The following is a 20,182-nucleotide window of genomic DNA, read 5'->3' as shown; positions in this document are numbered from 1 at the left end:
TGTATATAATATATATAGGGATAGTTTAAAGAAAATTTTGTTTTAAAAAAAAAAAGAGAGATTGAATATTTTTTTGTAATATTTGGGGCATAAGGAAAGTCTTCAAGGTGACTTGAAGGCCTGAGAACAAATGTGTTTGTGGTATCCCTTGTGTTGTCTCCGGGTCAAGGTGACTTGAAGGCTTGAGAACAAATGTGTTTGTGGTATCCTTTGTGTTGTCTCAGGGTCAAGATGAACGACCTCCACCACTGCATATGTATTTAAAGAACCCAGGGAGGTTGTTCATCTTGATACTGAGACAACACAAGGGATACCACACTTACATTTGTTTTCGGGCCTTTAGGTCACCTTGACCCAGAAACAACACAAGGGATAAAATCTAAATATGTAACTAAAAAAATAGAGACGAAGATTAACTTAGTTGACCCTTAACGACCAGCAAACATGACAATGATTGATTTACTTGATAGTTAGCAACAAATAAATAGAGTAGAAAGTACTCTTTATAGTAGAGGTAGAGGTAGAGTAGAAAGAGGTAAGGTCTGTGCTTTCCACAGGTTTTAAAAGGGGGAATATAATCAGAAACTATAAAAACAAGATAAAAAAAAATAGGACAAAATGATGAAAAAAAGGTTTATTGACATTCAAAGAAAGACTAAACTATCACATCAGTGGTTCAGGCTTCATGGAGACGAGACTCAAGCCTGGGTCTGAGCAGGAAGAGTGTCCACCAGCTTGTTGTGAACATACATCATCCCTGCGGCGACACAGCAGCAGATTAGACACTCAGAGACGGTCAGTCCAGCTTCAGTTAGAAATACATGGATTTAATAGGAAGGTTTCTTTATTGTTCAACCACAAACAGTTGCTAATTAAAATGAGGTTTCTTCAATTAAAGAATAATAAAAAAAAGAACATTTGAAAGGTTTTTATACTTCAATTAAAAGAAAAAATGATGGAAAATATATATATTTTATTATATAAAACACATGTATTCTACCAATTATATGGCCCCAAAACAATTTTATTTTTATTAAAGCAACCTTTTCTTTTTTTTGTAAAGAAACTTTTTTTTTAGTTGAGAAAATATTTAATGATTGAAGCTTTTTTTTTTTTGTGACAATTTTGATACAAGTAATTTTATTTAACTTATTATTAATTAAACGTTTTTTTTTAGTGTAGCAACTTTTAAAAAAAATTAAAAAATATTTTTGGATTTAATCCACTTTTTTATTTTTTTTTAAGCAACTTTTTTATATTTATCATTTTTTTTTATTACAAAAACATTTTCTTTAATTGATATTGTTATAATATTATTCTTTGATTAAGGTAAGGTAAGGTATAACTTTATTGATACCTCAGGAGCAATTAAATTAATTTACATTTAAATTAAATTTAAATTTAAAGTTAATCCCTCGATTTAAATGTAATCCCTCAGGATAAAAGCAAATACTAGATAATCATTGTTATGATGAATAGAAATCCACCTTCATACCCTGAACTCACCTTTGAAATACTTGACCGTCTTCACCCTCAGCTCCAGCGTGGCGTCCTCGTCGCACACGAAGATGCTCTGACGGTGTTGCTGGAAAGCAGAGACGGTCCACATGTGGTTCACGCCTTCTTCGATGGCTTTATAAAGAGCGAAGGCCTTGTGTGACCCAGTGATGACGATCATGACCTGAGATAAAAACATGAAGGACCATCAGAGGCGGACCTTCTCTGACACACTTGAAGACCGCTCGTACCTCCTTGGCGTCCATGACGGTACCGACCCCGACCGTCAGGGCCATGGTGGGCACCTTCGAAAGATCTCCGTCGAAGAACCTGGCGTTGGCCTCGATGGTGTCGTTGGCTAAAGTCTTGATCCTGGTCCGGGACACCAGACTGGAGCCCGGCTCGTTGAAGGCGATGTGGCCGTCCGGTCCGATACCTGACGTGATGGAGAGGAACGTCGTGAGAAACAAGAAGCTCACAGCTCTGTTTGAAGGACCTGGACCTCCGACGAAGAGCTCAATTCCTCCGGCGGCTTTGATCTTCTCCTCGAAGGAGTTGCACTCTGCGATCAGGTCGCTGGCGTTACCGTCCAGGATGTGCGTGTTCTCTGGTTTGATGTCGATGTGCTTGAAGAAGTTGTTCCACATGAAGGAGTGGTAGCTCTCAGGGTGGTCTCTGGGCAGTCCTGGAGGAGAGTCGGGTTGGAAGGCGTGTGAAAAAACATCGGTACACCGATATATCGCGATACCGTTTTCACGATATTTTATCAATATCGCACTGTATACAATTTATTTTCGGCTTTCAAATATTATTTTATTTTTTAATACAGTTCTTTTACGGTTAATATTCAAATGAGGTGTGTATAAAACAAAAACGGATGACTGAGGACGAGAGGATACAGTCGACTCCAGCAGTTTTTTATAGTTGATGTTTGGACATATTTTGGTTTCAAAACAAATGAAAGCAGTTACGACTTCGTCAGGAGACATGTGGTCTGTAAATTCTGCAACACCAGAGTCAAGTACTCGACAATACTACAAATATATCCTTGTTACTACAGTATAACAGTATATATCGTATGGTTGACCCTGTATCGTGATAAGTATTTTATTGTCAGATTCTAACCAATTCACAGCCCAAGTCACAGTACACTTTCTTCCACTTAATGAATCAATGTAAAAAAAAAAAGTGGTTTGCAATTACACTTCCTAATAGTAGTGGGTTGGAGATGGAGTTTGCCTTCATTTCCATAAAGTACTAAAAAGTACTAATGAGACTTGTTGAGTGCTCCCTGGAGACAAAAGTGGAAACCGTCCCCAAAAAGAACCCCTTTATTGAAAACAAATGCACATGTGGAGTCTGGCAGCACTGATGTTACCACAGCATTGCAATTACACTTTTATAACAGTAGGGGGACAATAAGGTAGAATGTTACATAGTGCTGCTTTACTTTAGGAAAACAAGAAAGTACTTTGGTAACTTGGACAAAACAGAGATTGGATGACATCATAGAAATAAGCATTTGAATTCATATTATATAATTCAATTTTTATGCACATTTACTTTAAATATAATTTAAACAAACGATGAACTTAACATGTAATTATATTTTAAAGGCACTCTAAAAAGAGAAACATAAAATACTTACAACAAAAAAAACGTATACAGAGCAAGACATTTCAGGTCTAAACAATTTGTTTTCAATTACAAAGTTCTTACCGACGTACTCGTCCATGTTGAAGGTCTTCACGTACTGGAAAGAGATTTCCCCGTTTTTGTAGTATTCGATCAGTTTCTGATAACAGCCCAAAGGAGTACTTCCTGTAAGACACCGAGGTACTTCCTGAGATCATAATAATCATGTGACCAGCGCAGACTTCTGACCATCCTCAGCTTCAATTTATATACTGTAATAATAATTAAAAAAAACACGTTATAGGTTAAATCAATACGATTTATTTTAAATAGTAAATAAATGGTATTAAAAAATATATATATAATTTCTGTGAAAAAAAAAGATTTTTTATCTAAAAGATAATCCTCAGAAATGAAAGATAACTTAAAAAAAATTAAATTATGGAAATCATGTCAAGTTTAAGTTTATTTATTTAAAAGGACATTTAGGCGTCACCGTGTTGCCTGATGTGCACCTGGTTTAAAAAAAAACAAATCCACCCTGAGGTCATGTGACTTCAAGAGAGTTGTTTTTGACAAGCCTGATGCTTTTCTCACACACACACTCACACACAACACCACAAACCTTAACTGTCTCTCTCAACTTTTTATCTTGCAGATAAGTGTGTGTATGGAACCCTTGAAGGCTAAAGGTCAAAGGTCATGTTGCAGCTTTTTCTTCATTATATTTTAGAGACCATTTAGCATTATTTGTTGTTTTTTATGGACACACATCTGCATATTATTTAACTAGTAACTACATTTTAAGTTTATTAAAACGTCAATATTTTTATATATATATTTATATCGGTCAGTTTATGAACAGAACTCTAATTTTTCTACAAATATTTTCTTGCAGACCTGCTTTCGTTCTCTTACCTGTTGGGAGTCCAAGAGTGAAATATCGCTCGGGACCAGGCTTGAACAAAATAATCTTGTTTCTGATGTACTTCGCGGTCCACTCGCTCACTTCGGAATAATCGTTGAGGATGATCAGCTTCATGGTTCTGGCAAGAAAAATAAAAGGGTGAAAAAAAATGAAACATCCAGAACCTCCAAGTTCACGATTCAAACGCACGTTAAAAAGAAAAGAAAAAAGACTTGTGAGACGTGGGGAAGTTGAAGGTGAGATTATATCGACGCAGAAATGCAGTGAATTGTGAGGAAAATAGTTTTGGGAAGAACATACCTCGGAGTGTGTTTCTCTCAGCAGAAGAGTCTGGTCATGTGACCGCGGGAGGAAAACACAGGAGTCAAGCTAACGCTTGTTAGCCGGAACTAGCATCGACTCGGCGAAGTAATTCAATGTTGTTACAAAACAATTACCTAAGATTTTAAACGTAAATGTAGCCTTTTATTCACTAGTTATCAAGATAGTGATAAAGGGATACGTCAGCATTATTAGTTTTGAAAAATTAGGTGGATATCCGGTTTTAAACGTGTTAGTGTATATGAAAAGTATTTAAAATATGACTAGCAAACGTTTAGCTTCACAAAAATGTTGGTTGGAGGAAAAAATGTGTTTTACTTAAATTAGATTTTTCTTTGTTATTTAAACTTGGTGAAAATGTACGATAAAAAAATTGACTTTTTTCTTTAAAAAAAAGGTTTTAAAATCCGAGTTAACAGTGAATTTTCTTTGAACTCTTCGGTTTACGCTTTTTATCTTCTCTACATTTAAAATGACCACAATGACAACTATATCAATGTTTTTTTTTTATTCTTCAGTTTTTAAAATGACCCCAAACTATATCAACATTTTTTTAGTCGACACCAGCTCTTACCCTCGTGTTGGACCATCGGCTCATCGTGTGACGAACAAATCTCTTCCAAGGATTTAAGTTTTTGCAAGAAAAAAAAAAACACAGCTTTTAGTGGGTAAATAAGTAATTTTCAATAACTTTATTAAAACCATATTGTGACACAGACCAGAACACGAACAGGGCACACAACAGAAATAAATACCATCATGTGTACAGCGCTCATTGTCGAACAGACTTATTGCGGCTGGCTTTTGATTTATGTCGTCAGGAATAAGAGAGATGCATGCTATGTCGTCAGAGGAGCCCCCAGGAACCGGGCTCAGTGTGCCAACAGCCCTGCCTGTTAGACGGTGCAGTGCCATTCCTGAAAACCCTGCTCTGATACACACACACACACGCACACACACTCGGACTGCATCTCACTCTAAATCTGCCGTCCGGCTTGGCCCTGGGCGGACTTTCGTGGCTCTAGTCAAGGTCCATGTCGGGCTTGTTTTCCGTTTCGGAGGCGGCGGGGTTCGCCGTGTTCTCGGTCGTGGCTTGGTCCGCCCCGTCGCCCGGGGCCCTCTCCTGTCCGTTGACGGGGCCGTTCTGGTCGGCCGGGGCCTCTTCCTTGGGGAGCTCCACCTTCGGCTTGGGTTTGGTCACAGTCGGGTTGCAAGCGGAGAATAACTCCTGGGATTTACGAAAAAAAGAATGAATTTCGTCAAATTTCTCTAGAACGATTGGCAGTCCTATGACTGCTGCCATAAAAGCCTCGCCCTCATGAACAGACACTTCCTTCAGGCACATGGAAAAAAGACTCACCCTCGTCTTGGCTCGGATGTCCTTGACTTTGATGGCGGGATCCACCGTTAGGCTCTGTTTGCTCTGCTGGTTCATGCTGCTGTTCATCCAGATCATCGCCTCGCTCGTCAGTTTGTCCACCTTGGTGACGTCGGCGGCGTCCAGGTGGTCGTACTGCTCCTCCTGAGACGACAAATAAGAAATCTTCAAATCAACTTGTGCGATGACTTGAGCGGTTTTTGAACATCGAACAAAACCATTAAAAAACGAATTATATTTTTTGACACCAGTGCTGTGTCTCAAATCGCATACTTTTCTTAGTATACTAGAAGTGAGTATGCATCAGGACAGTGTACATACCAACTAGTACGCAAATTCTCAACAGATAGTTTGTCTAAAATCAAACACTGCTGCTACACACAAACTAAGGAAATGACGCGACAGCTTCTTCTTCTACTTCTATTAAACGACGTTGCAACCAGCTGTTTGAAAGCTATCACTGACACCTGCTGGCAGCACGTTTTGCAAGTTTGGAAAAAGTTTTTGAAAAAAATATGAGAATCTAAATATTCGCAAGATATTTAATCTGGTATCAGCCCCGAAGACGTGTATGTAGTATATAAATATATATATATATATATATATATATATATATATGCATAAATATGACATAACTTCCGTTTAAAACGTCACTAAGATGGCAGCTGTTTAGTGTGGTTAGTGTCCATCGAACCACTCAGTTTTGTGGGCGTTTTAGTGACAATTTAGTGTGCATGGCGCACTAAATTTCGCATACTAAGAATTGAGACGCATTAATTTAATTTTAAATTACAGTTAATAAAGCCTTTTTGTGTGTTTTGAACTAAAGCTGCTGGCTTTTGTCCATTGAGAAACAAAATGTCTCATTTTCCTTCATGTATTACTTTCGCTCTATTTAAAAAATATGTGCCGTCAAATCATTTGATGAATCCACGACTAAATCAAGAAACTAACTTGTCGGCGAAGACCTCGACTCTTTATTCGAGGAAAATGTTACCTTCATGTTGTACGCCTCCACAAACTTCATGTACTGCTGGATCTGTTTTCCCAACTCATCGAAGGCTCTAGGTCTCTCCTCGGCCTCCAGGTACCGGTCCTGGATGGGCTGTCCTAGTTTCTGCGAGGAGAAAGTTCCGAAGAAATCAGCGCCTTTGCCGAGCCAAGGAAAAGCAGAAACCTGCCGCACGTACCTTCAGCTCGGCCAGTTTGTCGATGTACTGCTGCTTGGGTTGGTCTTCGCCTTCTTCGTACAACCAGGTCTCGGTGTCGTCCAGCTTCAAGGACAGAGTGTCTTTCTCCTACCAGGGAGGAAATGGGATCCAGATGAATGAAGGGGGCTCAAGTAAAGGGATGGTCTCACACGGGGTCCACTCACGGATTCAGCCACGAACTTCTCCAGCATCTCATGGAGTTTATTCCTCATGTCGTACACGTATTCCTCCACGTTGTTCTTGGCATCGTTCCGCTCCTTCTCCAGCTTGTCCTGCATGATCATCTTACCCTGAAGAGAGGATTGACTCACCATCAGCTCCTGACAGGTAACGACGTCAAGTCAAATGTTTGTTTTTTTACCTCATTTTCTACGAAGAGGTTGAGCATGTCGTCCGCTAGCTGCCACTGTGGACTGTTTTCAATGGGAAGTTCAAGGACTTTTGTTTTCACTTTGGGCTTTTTGGCTTGTGGAGGCTGGTCGGACTTCTTCTCGCCCTTGTTTTCCTCCGTGGTCGTCTGAATAAGCAGGAGGATCATTAAGGAACATCCGTCGAGAACAAGCAGGACCGTGAAAATCTACCTCCATCTCCTCGTTCTCCTTCGGCGTCTTCTCCTCGGTTTCTTTTGCGTCTTCCGTGGTGCTCTGCGGCTCCTCCTGCTCAGTCTGCATCTTGTTCTGCAGATAATAACACATTGAGTCCATTTCTTTTATCGTGGACAAGTAAACTAGACTTGCGTTTCTCCGTCCTTCCATACCTCCCCTTCCTTCTCGGCACTCTGGTCAGTCTCCATGGGTTCTTCGGTCTCGTCAGACTTCAGGATCTCGACCAGAGACGCGCTGGACACGCTGAAAATGCCGTGGATGTTCACTCGCACCTTGACCTTCACTTTGGAGCTCTCCCCAGACGCCTGCGGAACCACCTTCTGGATCATGAACTGACCTGTTGCAGGGAGAAACAAAGTAAGGAAGCAAGAATCTTAATGAAGCCTTTAGCTTCCCCTTTAATTTATGAGGTCACATGGTGCAAGAGCCAGTGACACTAAAATTACTTCTAGTTAAACTACATTCTGTAAACAAAAGATTATATATTTTGTGCTTGACAGAGTTTTAGGATCGTCGTTGTTCAGGATATAAATGATCATTAAATCTGAATTATTGAGTTTTAACAGTTTGAAACATGTTTTAGTTTGAAAAAACAACAACACATTTTTCCATAGTCGTGTGACTTTACATGTCAAGATGCCATTTCAGTAAAGTTTACTTAAACAAGTAGAGAAAAAAAAAAGGGAAAACTCTGCAACCATTTTGTTGCAGAGAAACTGCTGATTCACCATTATGGTTGAGATGTATTTTTAAGCACTATTATTATTAATATCCATTTCATGAAATTATCTCTCAGAGGGACATGAAGTGTCATCATATAAACACCTACATCATTTAAAGTGCTCAGAGGGCGCGACAACGTCACAAACAACCCTCCACCCACAAGGTGTCGACGTGTGATTTTTTCCCTGCCGAGCCTTCAAAGTAAGACCGCCGTCATTAAAGCTGCTTTTTGAGTTTGTACTGCCAGGCTGAACTTCATGTAGTTCAACAACCTCGCAAAAGTAGTTCCCTGGGCACAGCCATTACGTCCAATAATCATCCCGAGAACAAGCAACAACTGTGCACCTGGAGGCTGAAATGTTTTTGAAAATACATAATTCATGTGGCGTAAGTATCTCGACATCACTCCTGTTCATTCTACTCTCTGGGTGTCGATGACACTTCCAGGTATGCGTGTCGTGCTCCGAGCAAGAACGTGTTTACATTTCAATTTGTACCATTCAGAGTTGTACGAATGTTAGAAATGTAATTTCATGGTGTCCTTTTTTTAAATGGCAACCATAAGTTGGGTTTAACAAACTGACAGCACCACCTGCAGGTAGAAAAGTCAAAGTAAAAAAAACAACTTTTTTCCATTTTTTTTTTACTGATGGTTTTTGAACGGAGGAGATAACGATTTAAATAAAAACATTCTCCTCACCTTCAACTTTGCTGCCTTAGTTTATATTATTGACGATACATTCACTATTAAAACAAACATCACTGATGATGAATCCCTCTTGGATTTAATTTTAAAAAAACAACAACATTTGGACTTTAAAAATAAAGACCTTTTTGCTACAACCTTCTGGAATAAAATGCGACATTATCCACATTAAACCTTCATAACTAAGACTACTCATAACATGTGTAATTCACATACCCACTTCTTCTAATGCACAATGTTGAACGTGTTTTAGAATACTAGTCCTTTTTAATTCAATGTAAAAAATGTTTACAAAAATAAACAAACTAAAAAGATCGTACCGATAGTGGGGTCAGGGTAGGGCAGCTCGTTGGGGCAGTTGTAGTAGGCCTCCAAAGTGAACGGCTCTCTCCGGTAAAAGGTCAACACCTTGGAGAAAGGTGCTGCGTGGTTCAAGGGAAACACCTCACAGTCACTGGAGACAGAAACGAAAAAAATCTGCGTTCAATTCAGAACAAACACGCCGACGACACTCTAGATAGGAAAGTCGGTCTTTGGTTACCTCAACCCTTCCTCTGCAGCTGAATGCCACTTAAGGGAGATGGGATATGGAGTGACATCAGTGATGGAAAACTCGCGCACCTTGAAGGCGGGTGAGAGTATAGCACACTGTGGGGGGGGAAAGAAAGGTTTACTTAATGTCTCAGTGACTCGAAACAAAAACAGGGAACTGATCACAGCGCAGAAAGAGGAAGGACAGGAAGCAGCTTCCCAAATACCTGCAGAGCACATCCTCTGGCCACCGCCTCGTCAGCATTCAGCGTGGTGCTCAACTCCTTCCCGAAGAATTTGCTGATTCTCTCTTTGAGAGCAGGGATCCTGGAGGCTCCGCCCACTATCTCCACTGAATAGATGTCATCCTTTTTCAGCTCTTGAGGAACAAAGAAAACAAAACTTGTCAATGACGAAAGGAGGTTAAAACACATGAGAAGAATTGAGAAAAACACTCACTGGTTTGTTCCAGCAAGCGCTGCAGGGGAGGTTCAACTTTGGACAAGACATCTGCACACATTTCCTCAAAGTGGCCCCTTTTTTTGAAAAGAGAACGATCACAGAATTTAATATCGGCGTCAAGTTAAGAGGACTCATTTAACATTAGTGTCTCTCCCGACCTGTTCAGTTTTCCAGAGACGTCAATGTCATTCATGAAGCACTCGATGTTGAGCGGCAGATCGGAGGAGTTGGCGCTCATGAGTTTCTTCAGCTTTTCACACTCCTGGTAGAGTCTGACCAGAGCCCTGGGCTTGGACTTCACGTCCAGCTTGTACTTCTTGGCAAACTCCTCGCAGAAATGCTTGACGAGAGCTTCATCAAAGTCCTTTCCTCCCAACTCTGGGTCACAGGCTGTCGCAAGGACCTGAAGAGGACATGGGGGGGGGGGGTCACAATAGTCCTAGAATCCTGAGGTCGATGCTTCAGGGAATACACACCTTGAGCTTGCCCTTGTTGAAGGCACACACTGATGTCTGGAATCCAGAATGGCCGATGTCCACAAACACCACATTCCGGGCCTTCTCTTCAGGAGGAGGAAGATCCTGCTTGTAGATGCCGTACGCCAACGCCACTGAAATTAATAACACAGCAGGAATATTAGCAATTTAGATTAATTAAGTTGATCTGAAACTCAAGCTTTATTAAGAATTGTTGTCCTGTCTCAGCAAGTAAGACACAAATCATAAAAGGAATGATGGCAGTATTCCATCTGCTTAGTCTCTTTTCTACTAAACTGCCGTGAAAGGTTCTTTCAAGTCTCATCAAGGCCATGAAAGTTGAATATATTATTCCCACTTGTCAGTGCGCGTCACTGGACAAGCTCTGGATGGATACAGCTAAAGTGTTAAGGGACCATTTGAACAGTAAAAACAAAGACTATCACATGATGTTTTCCTCATAGTAGAATAAAATCAGTGTAGTACAAACCTGCGGTGGTTTCATTCATAAGCCTCAGGCAGTTGAGTCCTGCGATCTGTGCAGCATCGACGACTGATCTCCTCTCAGCATCGGTGTAGTAACAGGGAACCTAAAATGCAGAAAGCATTATATAACATTCCTCAATTAAAGCTATCAGTTATATAAACAGCTATAATGATTTCCGATATCTGTAAAACAAGACTTGTTGCCCACCTAGTGTAAACAAATTAACCAATATTAATGTAATCCGAATCTTAAACGAGGCACAGAATGAAAGACTTGGTATTGATCAGACACTTACAGAGACAACACAGTCAGCCACAGGCTTCTTCAGTGCACTTTCAGCAGTTTCCTTCAGCTTGGTCAACAACATGGCAGTGACCTGCTCAATGCTGAACACCTTCTCCTCCTCCATGTACATCACCTTTGGACAGAAAACACATCCATCTTTAATAGATCTAATGACGTCATAATGATACAACTATAATGTCTCAATGATCTTTGACAAACCTTTGGTTTGGGAAAATCATGAATTTAAAATAATGATTCATCTAAAATACATCTTTATATTAAGATTACTTGATTTAAATATAGAGAAAATATGTTGAAAACTATCGAAGTGTAAAATTGTTTATTGACAGACCTTGATACCAGTTGTCCCCGTGGGCATTTGTGCAATATCATAAACCAGACTGGACTTGAGACGCTGCACGGCTGGATCTGTGAATGCTCGACCATGGAACCTCTTGAATCCCTGCACTGTGTTCTTACAATTCGTGACGACCTGTATTTAAAAAAAAAACACCAAGGAAATGTAATAGTAAGACAATGTATGGTCAATCAAGTTTGAGTAGTTTCCCAACAAACCTGGCTTTTTGCTGCTGCGCCAATTGAACGGTTCCTTGGGCCAAATGAAACACATGATCTAAAGAGAACGAGAAATATAACCATGTTTATATACAATCACTCCATTAGAACTACCACACATTCATCTTCAGTCAGATGTCAAATCATTGTATAGACTCAGAGTTCAAAGGTTCAATGCAAACATTAGATAACATTCATAATGGAAAGTAAATACAATGAACCATCAAGTCTTTATTGCTCTTCAAACCATTAACTGCTGTTTTTTTATAGACACAGATTTGAAATACAATTCCTTCACTCTTGAGGGAGAAACAAATGACCTCTGTTTTATTCTTATCTTTTAATTGACCAGCAACTTAATGATTGACTGCTATTTTAAGATTGCTCCCCAATATTTTCATCTGCTCCTTTATTTCAGACACGTCAGATTCAAAGCATTTATGACATTATTCTTTTTTTCCCCACAACATAATTGATAATAAAGGAAATATTCCAAAACAGTTCAAAAAAGTTTTTCTAATGAAAGTAAAAGATTTATATTTACTTAAAACGCCAATCTTTCTTAAATCCTAACTAGGAAGGAGATCTCCAGAGGTAATAATAAAGTCTACCTATCTATATCTACTATATATATCAATACTATTAGATTTAAATATGGAATGGCTTTACCTATTTTGCCAAAAAACACCTTCTTTAAAATGTTTTAGAAAATGTTAAAAAGATAATTAAAACACTGCTTTGTCAGGTATTGTCTATGTAGTCATTTGTCTTGACGTTTTCATTATTTTTCTTATTGCTCCCGAGTTACAGTCACACCCCATTATTTTTTAATTCGTTTTTTCTAATTATTATCATTTATTATCTTTATCCATTTTTTTCTGTATCTTGAGCTTTTGTCAATTACACTATAACGATTATATTATTATAAGGTGGAGGCATACAGGAATTAAAATGACTTTGTAAAAGCATTATAAAAGCTTATAATGCAAGGATTTGCATGACAATGCAAAATAAACAAACCAAATATAATGAAGGAATAATATTCGCACAAGCATTAGAAAATATCATTGAAATGTTTTAGTAAAAAATAAGTCTTCAGGGAGAGAGAAATGACTTTTATTGCACCATCCTGGTTAATAACCAAACCTCACTGACAGTGAGATGACGGTGGAGATATGACAGCCAAGATCCGGCCTCTTGCCTTTTAAAAAATACACTTTTAAATCCAATAGTTTTGAAGACGTTAAGCCGATATAAAATGCACTAGAGTATTAATAAAGCAACATCCCGTGTAAGAAAGAGACAATATTTTTTTCCTATTGACAATGGGCTTGGTTGCCAGCTAGCATTAGCATTAGCAATCACATGCCGTTTCCTATTGAGAAATACGCAGAGGCTGCTAGCTAGCTAGCCGTTAGCTCATTTATAATGTAACCACGCGAATGCGTGTATTATTCCCGGATAAATGGACGCCGTCGGTCCGTACACTCACAACAATGACTATTTGAATTCGACTTACGGTGTGGAGCGGTCGCTGTATTCATTGGCGACCGTTTCGATGCCGCCGGCTCTGGCTACCGCTACATAGCAGCTCATGAAGCCGACATCGAACCCGACTACGGACATGGCGACAAGCTAACCGTCAAAGGGGGCGATGGAAAAAACGAGGAAGAACGGGACTACAGGTACGAAAAACAGTGTGACGAGGAATGGCTACAGTGGGGCTTCTGTCAGCGGACGATGAGAAACACTTGTTCCATGTAGCAGCATGCGGTGCGCCGGGTGATGTGCGAGAGCGTTCACGAATCTTCTGTCGGTCCTTCGAAAAGCGGTGGGAGAGTTGGCGCCCCCTAGAGGTGGGCGACGTTTGGTGCGAGACTCCCAACATACTGTTGAGTAATCGTGCAAAGACTGTCGACCTTAATTCATCAGTCATGTGGAATCAAAACACCAAAATAACCGCCGTGGTTAGTTATCAGTATCAAATACATCCAACTCCTAAATCACTGTCTTCTGGAATTCCTGTTGTGTTATCAGTGTTATCTTGCCCTTTAAAGTATATAATTTATTGAATATTGTTTTGATTGTTTAAGCGCTTTGTGACCCTGGTCTGGAAAAGCGCTATACAAATAATTAAAATTACCACTTACACTACAGAGGGAGGGGGGCATATATATTGTTCAACACTGCAGAAAACTGACCAGAAACTGTTTCCTTCAACTGAGAAAAATCTCTAAACTTAGGAAAATGTTGTCGGAACATGATCTGGAGCTTGTAATACATGCGTTTGTTTCTTTTCGTCTGGACTATTGTAATAGTTTGTTTTCAGCCTCTGAACAAACCTGATATCAGGTCAGAATTTGGTTGTTAAAACATACAAAGGTTAAATAACAGACAGTAAGTATTTTTTATTTGTATAGCGCTTTTCCAGACCAGGGTCACAAAGCGATTAAACACTCAAAACAGTATTCAATAAAGTATATACTTTAAAGATCAAGATAAAACTGATAACACAACAGGAGTTCCAGAAAATCAAGGAAAAACCTGAACAAATAGAAACGTCTTAAGATATTTCTTGAAGGAGTCAGTAGATCATGAAACACAGAGGGAGAGGAAGATTGTTCCAAAGCTTAGGAGCAACAGCCTGGAAGGATTTCTCTCCTCTGGTTCTGAACCTGGTCCTGAAGTGTAGTAGAAATAACACAAAAACACTTGAGTTAAATACATTTCTAAAATGAGTTTGATATTGCAAAAAGCCAACCCCTCCCCTCCCTTTGTTATTCAAGAACTCAAAAAACAGTTGTCACATAAATATCGTTCATTTTTATTGGTGGGACATTAAAAGCGAGAGCAGTTTTTCTGGAAGGTGGTTTTACTCGTCGTTTTCATAGTCGGCAGCGACCTTCCTCCTGCTCTGCGCATGGGCGCTGTTTCCCCAGGCGTAGGTCAGGTAGGCGAGGGCCATTGCTGAAGAGGATGAGACGCCAAAATTATTAACTTTCATGAAAGACCAGACAATTTATACAAAGAAAGCATAAACCATTTATCAATCAGCAAAATGTAAGCATTCAAAACAACTAACCACACCATGTGTTATATAATAATTGTGTAGATATACTTTGCTTTTGTAGACGATTTGACCATGCTAGAGAAACACATTTAGACAAATAACGTTGACATCGTTTAGAATTTTCTAACCAATCAAACCAGAATGTTTATTATAAACACATTTTGAAACATCGTGGTTCAAAATACATTGTAAACATCCCTCGAAAATTAAACCAAGACTACTTACGTGGGGCAATTTTGAAGAAGGATCCACTGATCCGTCTCCACACGTTAGGAATTCCCTTGGAGAAGTAGTTGGCAAAGGCCTTCTGCTCAAAGGGGGACAGACTGTACGTGATGATGTGCCTGACGTAGGCCAAGTTTCCGAAGTGACCTCCCATTTCCAATACGAGCCGATCTTTAGGATTTAAAAAAAAAAAACATGGTTAGAGTAAAAACGGGCATTGAAAACACAGTAATTGTACAGATTTTATTTGCGCTATTATTTAAGGTAGAACTTTATTGATCCCTCAGGAGGTCCCCTTCGGGAAATGGTTTAAGTTTAATTGTTAAAATGTATAGGTACTATACATTATCTTACTTTTTTTTTTGACATTTGATATTAACCAAGACCAAAAACTATAGAATATAGACAACTAACCCAGCAGTCACAAGTTTAATAAAACAAACTCCATAGTGTTTTTCAAATAGTTACGTTTCTTTTGATACTTGATATGACTTGATTTTGTTCCATCCCCTGCAAAACTATTTAATAACCTACATTTCTTGGGTTGAAAGAACTTAAATTATATTTGGATCATGACTATCAATATTAAATTACATCTATATTCTGCAGTTTAGGGTCAGGGCTGTTACAAGGGCGTGGATATGGTGAACGGCTTAACCTCAAAATGAAGCTTCTGAACTAGTTTGTTACTTACAATAAAACGCTTTTTTTTGTTGTATCCACTATAGTTACACAACACATTAGGGTGTGAAGGCAACACAACTAGCTTCGTTAGCATGTTAGCTGCTAAGGTACAAACATTAGACCTTGAGCTCTCATTAAACCACGTGATAGAACTCGTTAACGTGTAATATGGCGTTTATTTTTAAGCAATGGTGAATATTTGCTGCAGTTGAATCTATAACTTCCACCAAGCTTTTGAAAATCAACACGTTATAAGATTGACATTGAGCCTTACCGTGTCGCTCCTCAAGAAGAACTATTCGGCGTTTCCGGTGTCCAGCTATAAACCGCAGCGGAAGCAGGTGTGATGTCAGCGACCCCTAGAGGGCTGGAGGTCAAACGATCCAACCGAGCACCGGTTTTTGGATTTTAGTTTAAAAAATGTTTATCCTTCCGAGAATCATAAAAATATACATTTCCTTTTGCAAATATTACAAAAACATGCTTTTATATATTACACGAAAATCTATACAAATGTTGAATAGTTCCGAATAAGTACTCTTAAACTTAAACAATGCATTTTTTTATATTGTCGCATCTGGGTTGTTATAAAATATAGCCGTTGTCGGCTATTTATTTCATATAATTAATTTATTTTGTTTACACGTGTGCATCGAACCAGACACAAAGCAGTTAGTGCATGCTTTTTTATTTTCCAACTCTTCAGAGAATAGGTCTACATATTTTTCATTAATTTTGAATATTATCCTGAACACAGACACACAGTGAATTCATTCAATTTGTATAAATAGATATGACATGTATACAGTCCCGTTGAACAAGCACAAATTCATAGCAACTTGGTCAAGCCATAGAATGCAGTCACTCAGTGACCAGAGGCGACCATTTCACACGTCAGCCCAGGGAAGCTTTCATTCTGGACACAACAAGGATGGGAGTCATTTAAGCAACCGTCTCTAAACACCAAGTATAAAATGATATCTAAAAAGGTTGGATAAGAGTTTGTGTCTATGTCTTTTTTTAAGTTTTTTTTTTTTTTAAACATCTTTCTCTCTAGAACAGGGCTACTTAATCTTCAAATTAAAGACTGCACGCACCCAAAATAAATTAACCCCCCAAAAAACTGAAACAAATCCACTCAGAATCCATCAAGTGCATCACTTTCAAAAAATGTTTGCAAATACAAAATGATATTAGATCAAATTAGTATCGCTCCTTGAACAACAACAAAAAAAAAAAAAAAGAAAAAAAAGGGGCAACTTCCACATTATCAACATGGATAAAATACCCCAAGCAAACACACCTGCTCCAGATTGGAATGATATTCAGGAAATCACTGCGCCGGGTCAGAAGGCGAGTCGGCTGACAGGACTTGATATTGTCCTTAGCGGTGTCGTTCTCTTCAGTTTGGAAACAAAACAAAAAGGTTGATTTCATCGACATGTACATCTCGTGGCGATCATGTCTTCAAACTCCTTGTAGACGTAGGAGCCGTCTTCTTCGAAGAGCATCACGCTCAGAGGGCTGTACGTGGAGGGGATGCAGGACGGCCTCGGCACGGAGGAGTCCAGCCTCTCGTAAATGATGTTCTGCACCATGGTGTGCACCGGAGAACCATAGATGCTTATGGTTCTCGGGCAGATGCCTCTGCAGTACCTGGGGTTATATTTTGGTGGGAACATGATCCAGTGGTCCAGCTTCAGCTGGCTGAATCTCACCTTAATATCATACAAGGCACAGTCAGAGGTGGGGTATTCTGAGCCGGAGAGAAGCTCCGGGACATGGATATCCAGACTTTTACTCCCCTTCTTGCTTTTGGAGGATTCTCGTTTCCACCTGCTCTTGCGACGCATCCTCTGATCCGATTTTAAAACCTTATTCTCTGCAGTTGGTTGAGCCATTTTGGCGTGTGATCTCTGGTGTGCCACCTTGCTGGTGTCGTTGAGGTAGAGCAGCAACGGAGGAGACCTCATGGTGGTCTCGAGGGGGTGTTTGCATCCGTCGCTCCTGCTGCTCTTCTCCTCCGGACACGTGACGTTGATGAGGAGGTGTAGAGTCCTCTTCTGGAACTTCAGCAGAGGCAGGAGAAGCGACGTCACGTCGACCTCAACCCAGTTTCTCCTGCTGCTGCTGGTGGTGAAGTTCACGGCCCGTTGAATCCCGGGACACAGCTGGCATTTGTCGGCACGCTCCTGCTCCCTGATGGTCAGGAAACACACCGACTGGACCGGGTAGGAGTTGTAGAGAAGAGCCGACTTCAGGAGGTGCTCCTTCTTTCTCACTTGATCGATGCTGTAGGACAGATCCTGCATGAAGCTCTCTGAGAAGAAACAGTTTTAATCATCATGTCTACCATCAAAGAGTTATGAACAAAAATATTTGAAATCGAGCATACATAGTTTCTGAGTTCATAATAATAGAAGATTTCATTGATTCAACCCCAAGCACATTTTTAATATTTATTTTTGTGTATTTCTTCTTATTCGATTGGTAGAAAACATTTATCCACATAGATAATTGAATAATCATGAAAAAAAAACAACAACATTATATATATATATATATATATACATACATACATACATACACATCTCAAATTCAGAGCCTATTAAATGAATGTTCGTAATATTGATATAAAATGAGTGTTCTCTATAATTGTTCTTTTGGTTGTCTAAAAAAGTACTTGTTAGACAAAAAAAACAAAAAAAAATATAAATATATAAATAAATGTACTGTACATACCATACAAGAGTTAAGAACTGTATTCATTAAACACAAATACAGAGCCTGTTTAATCAATGTCCACATATTATTTCCATAATATTATTTATATAAAAACAAAAAGTAAGAATTGACCCCTTTTTTAAGATAACACATTTAAATATGTTTCAATTAAATAGTTAGTTGCTAATTTATTAAAGCAATTTTTGAATACGAATAAAAAAGAAAATACAACTTGTTTTGGTGTCGATAATATTCATGTATATGCATGTATATATAGCTTCATATTTTGATAGGGATATTGTGCAATTTCATCTTTTTTAGTATACTTTTGTTTGTAAACATATATTGTATCGATTGACATTGATAGGATAAATGACGCTTTTTGATAACAAAAATATCTTCCAATACCAATCATTTTTTTAAATCAAGTAAACAAAATGACATACATTCACACAGTTATTCCATGTTTTTAACCACATGTTTATTACAAAATGTTTTGCAATTTGTAAAAAGCCACAATAAATTAAATACAAAAACAAATACTAGTTGTTTTGCTTTTCATACTACATCTATAAACATGAATATAAATACTTTTGAGTGTCATACCCGCACTTAAAACAATAGGTTTTATTTTAGAACAGAACGTCTTATCAAATATAATGAAATAATTGTTGTTTTTGTAAAAGCGCCCTCTTGCGTTCGTTCTTTGAAACACACCCTGCCTCTTACCCTGGTTGTTGGTCACCGGACACTCATCCTGCGGTTTTATGAGCCGGACTGTGTTGTAGTCCCGACTCCCGTCCAGGCTCCTGTGCACCCTGGACGACTTCTTGTACACTTCGGTCAAATACTTCATGTACTTCTGCTCGGGCTTCATCATCATCTTCTTCTTGGAGCCCGGGTCCCACCAAGACCCTCCGTGCTCGGACAGAGCTTTGAGGAGGGGCGAGAAAATGCTGCCATAGTGGGAGAGCTCCAGGCCCTGCAGGGGGCCCGCGGCTGCAGACCCGGCCGGGGCCACCGAGAGGCCCCCGGGCACCAGCAGCAGCAGGAGGATCATACGGAAGCAGCCAAAAACAAAAAGCATCAACATGAGTTCTCGTGCGCGTGACAACCTTCCGCACTGGAGCGAGTAACTTGAGGGTCGCACCTGCACCAGGTGATCAGGATCACAGGTGTGGCCAATTAACGCCATCACGTCATATGACGTCACCAAACAAAGACGGTCACGTTATTTGGGAAATGTGGAGCCTCACGAGTTTTACTTTGAAAGAATGATGTTGACTTTTAAAGGGAAATCATGAATTAATCGTCGATTATTATGTTCAACTGTTTTTTTATTTGTACAATGCTTACGTTTTTATATTTCACACATCACTTGGTCAATACATTTTTTTTAGTTTATCTCATTTGCCTTCTGTTTTTTAATGGATTTTATATTTAATATATTTTCTTGTTCTAAATATTTTATTTGTTATTATTTTTTGGTTGGATTTTTTCTTTTTCTCAGTGTACTGTCAGCAATGGAGAGACACTAAAATTAAAGTTAAGCACTGGTTGTTGCATTTGATAATAAAGAAAATTTGGATAGTAAGTGTGATTCTATTATTCCTCAATAATAGATAATAAAACAACGTGTTTTTTTCTTCTTCTTTGTT

The 20,182-nt window shown here is 39.0% G+C and overlaps 4 protein-coding genes across 5 annotated transcripts; all 4 read right to left on the bottom strand.

Annotated features, from left to right (window-relative positions):
• Positions 1 to 619: 619 nt before the first annotated feature.
• gnpda1 (glucosamine-6-phosphate deaminase 1) lies at positions 620 to 4,466 on the bottom strand. 2 transcript variants are annotated; one of them, XM_087798904.1, is made up of 7 exons: positions 4,361 to 4,466; positions 4,051 to 4,178; positions 3,217 to 3,318; positions 2,000 to 2,182; positions 1,749 to 1,933; positions 1,507 to 1,681; positions 620 to 757 (listed from the first exon to the last, which is right to left on the bottom strand). In XM_087798904.1, exons 2-7 carry the CDS (start codon positions 4,172 to 4,174, stop codon positions 699 to 701), a joined length of 828 nt encoding a protein of 275 aa, XP_087655030.1. In that variant the 5' UTR covers positions 4,175 to 4,178; positions 4,361 to 4,466; the 3' UTR covers positions 620 to 698. The 2 variants fall into 2 exon arrangements, with proteins under 2 accessions (XP_087655030.1, XP_087655031.1); XM_087798905.1 differs by lacking the exon at positions 4,361 to 4,466 and adding an exon at positions 4,250 to 4,269.
• Positions 4,467 to 5,058: 592 nt separating this feature from the next.
• On the bottom strand, positions 5,059 to 13,621 carry hspa4b (heat shock protein family A (Hsp70) member 4b). The gene is made up of 19 exons (XM_087799568.1): positions 13,341 to 13,621; positions 11,822 to 11,879; positions 11,598 to 11,738; positions 11,256 to 11,378; positions 10,964 to 11,063; positions 10,474 to 10,607; positions 10,156 to 10,400; positions 9,995 to 10,071; positions 9,763 to 9,914; positions 9,546 to 9,652; positions 9,325 to 9,458; positions 7,728 to 7,912; positions 7,552 to 7,647; positions 7,332 to 7,487; positions 7,135 to 7,260; positions 6,950 to 7,057; positions 6,757 to 6,876; positions 5,742 to 5,903; positions 5,059 to 5,609 (listed from the first exon to the last, which is right to left on the bottom strand). The coding sequence occupies exons 1-19, from the start codon at positions 13,445 to 13,447 to the stop codon at positions 5,403 to 5,405; spliced, it is 2,538 nt and encodes an 845-aa protein (XP_087655694.1). The 5' UTR covers positions 13,448 to 13,621; the 3' UTR covers positions 5,059 to 5,402.
• A 1,000-nt stretch (positions 13,622 to 14,621) lies between these two features.
• uqcrq (ubiquinol-cytochrome c reductase, complex III subunit VII) lies at positions 14,622 to 16,115 on the bottom strand. The gene is made up of 3 exons (XM_087799065.1): positions 16,075 to 16,115; positions 15,117 to 15,287; positions 14,622 to 14,788 (listed from the first exon to the last, which is right to left on the bottom strand). The coding sequence occupies exons 2-3, from the start codon at positions 15,268 to 15,270 to the stop codon at positions 14,694 to 14,696; spliced, it is 249 nt and encodes an 82-aa protein (XP_087655191.1). The 5' UTR covers positions 15,271 to 15,287; positions 16,075 to 16,115; the 3' UTR covers positions 14,622 to 14,693.
• Positions 16,116 to 17,126: 1,011 nt separating this feature from the next.
• On the bottom strand, positions 17,127 to 19,617 carry gdf9 (growth differentiation factor 9). Its single transcript, XM_087798988.1, has 2 exons — positions 19,254 to 19,617; positions 17,127 to 18,120 (listed from the first exon to the last, which is right to left on the bottom strand). Exons 1-2 carry the CDS (start codon positions 19,615 to 19,617, stop codon positions 17,234 to 17,236), a joined length of 1,251 nt encoding a protein of 416 aa, XP_087655114.1. The 3' UTR covers positions 17,127 to 17,233.
• Between the last annotated feature and the right edge of the window lie 565 nt (positions 19,618 to 20,182).

This window comes from Callionymus lyra, chromosome 9 (genome assembly GCF_982586985.1).
Source record: "Callionymus lyra chromosome 9, fCalLyr1.hap1.1, whole genome shotgun sequence".
NCBI classification, from domain to species: Eukaryota; Metazoa; Chordata; class Actinopteri; order Syngnathiformes; family Callionymidae; genus Callionymus; species Callionymus lyra.
This window is presented reverse-complemented; position numbering and strand designations above follow the sequence as displayed.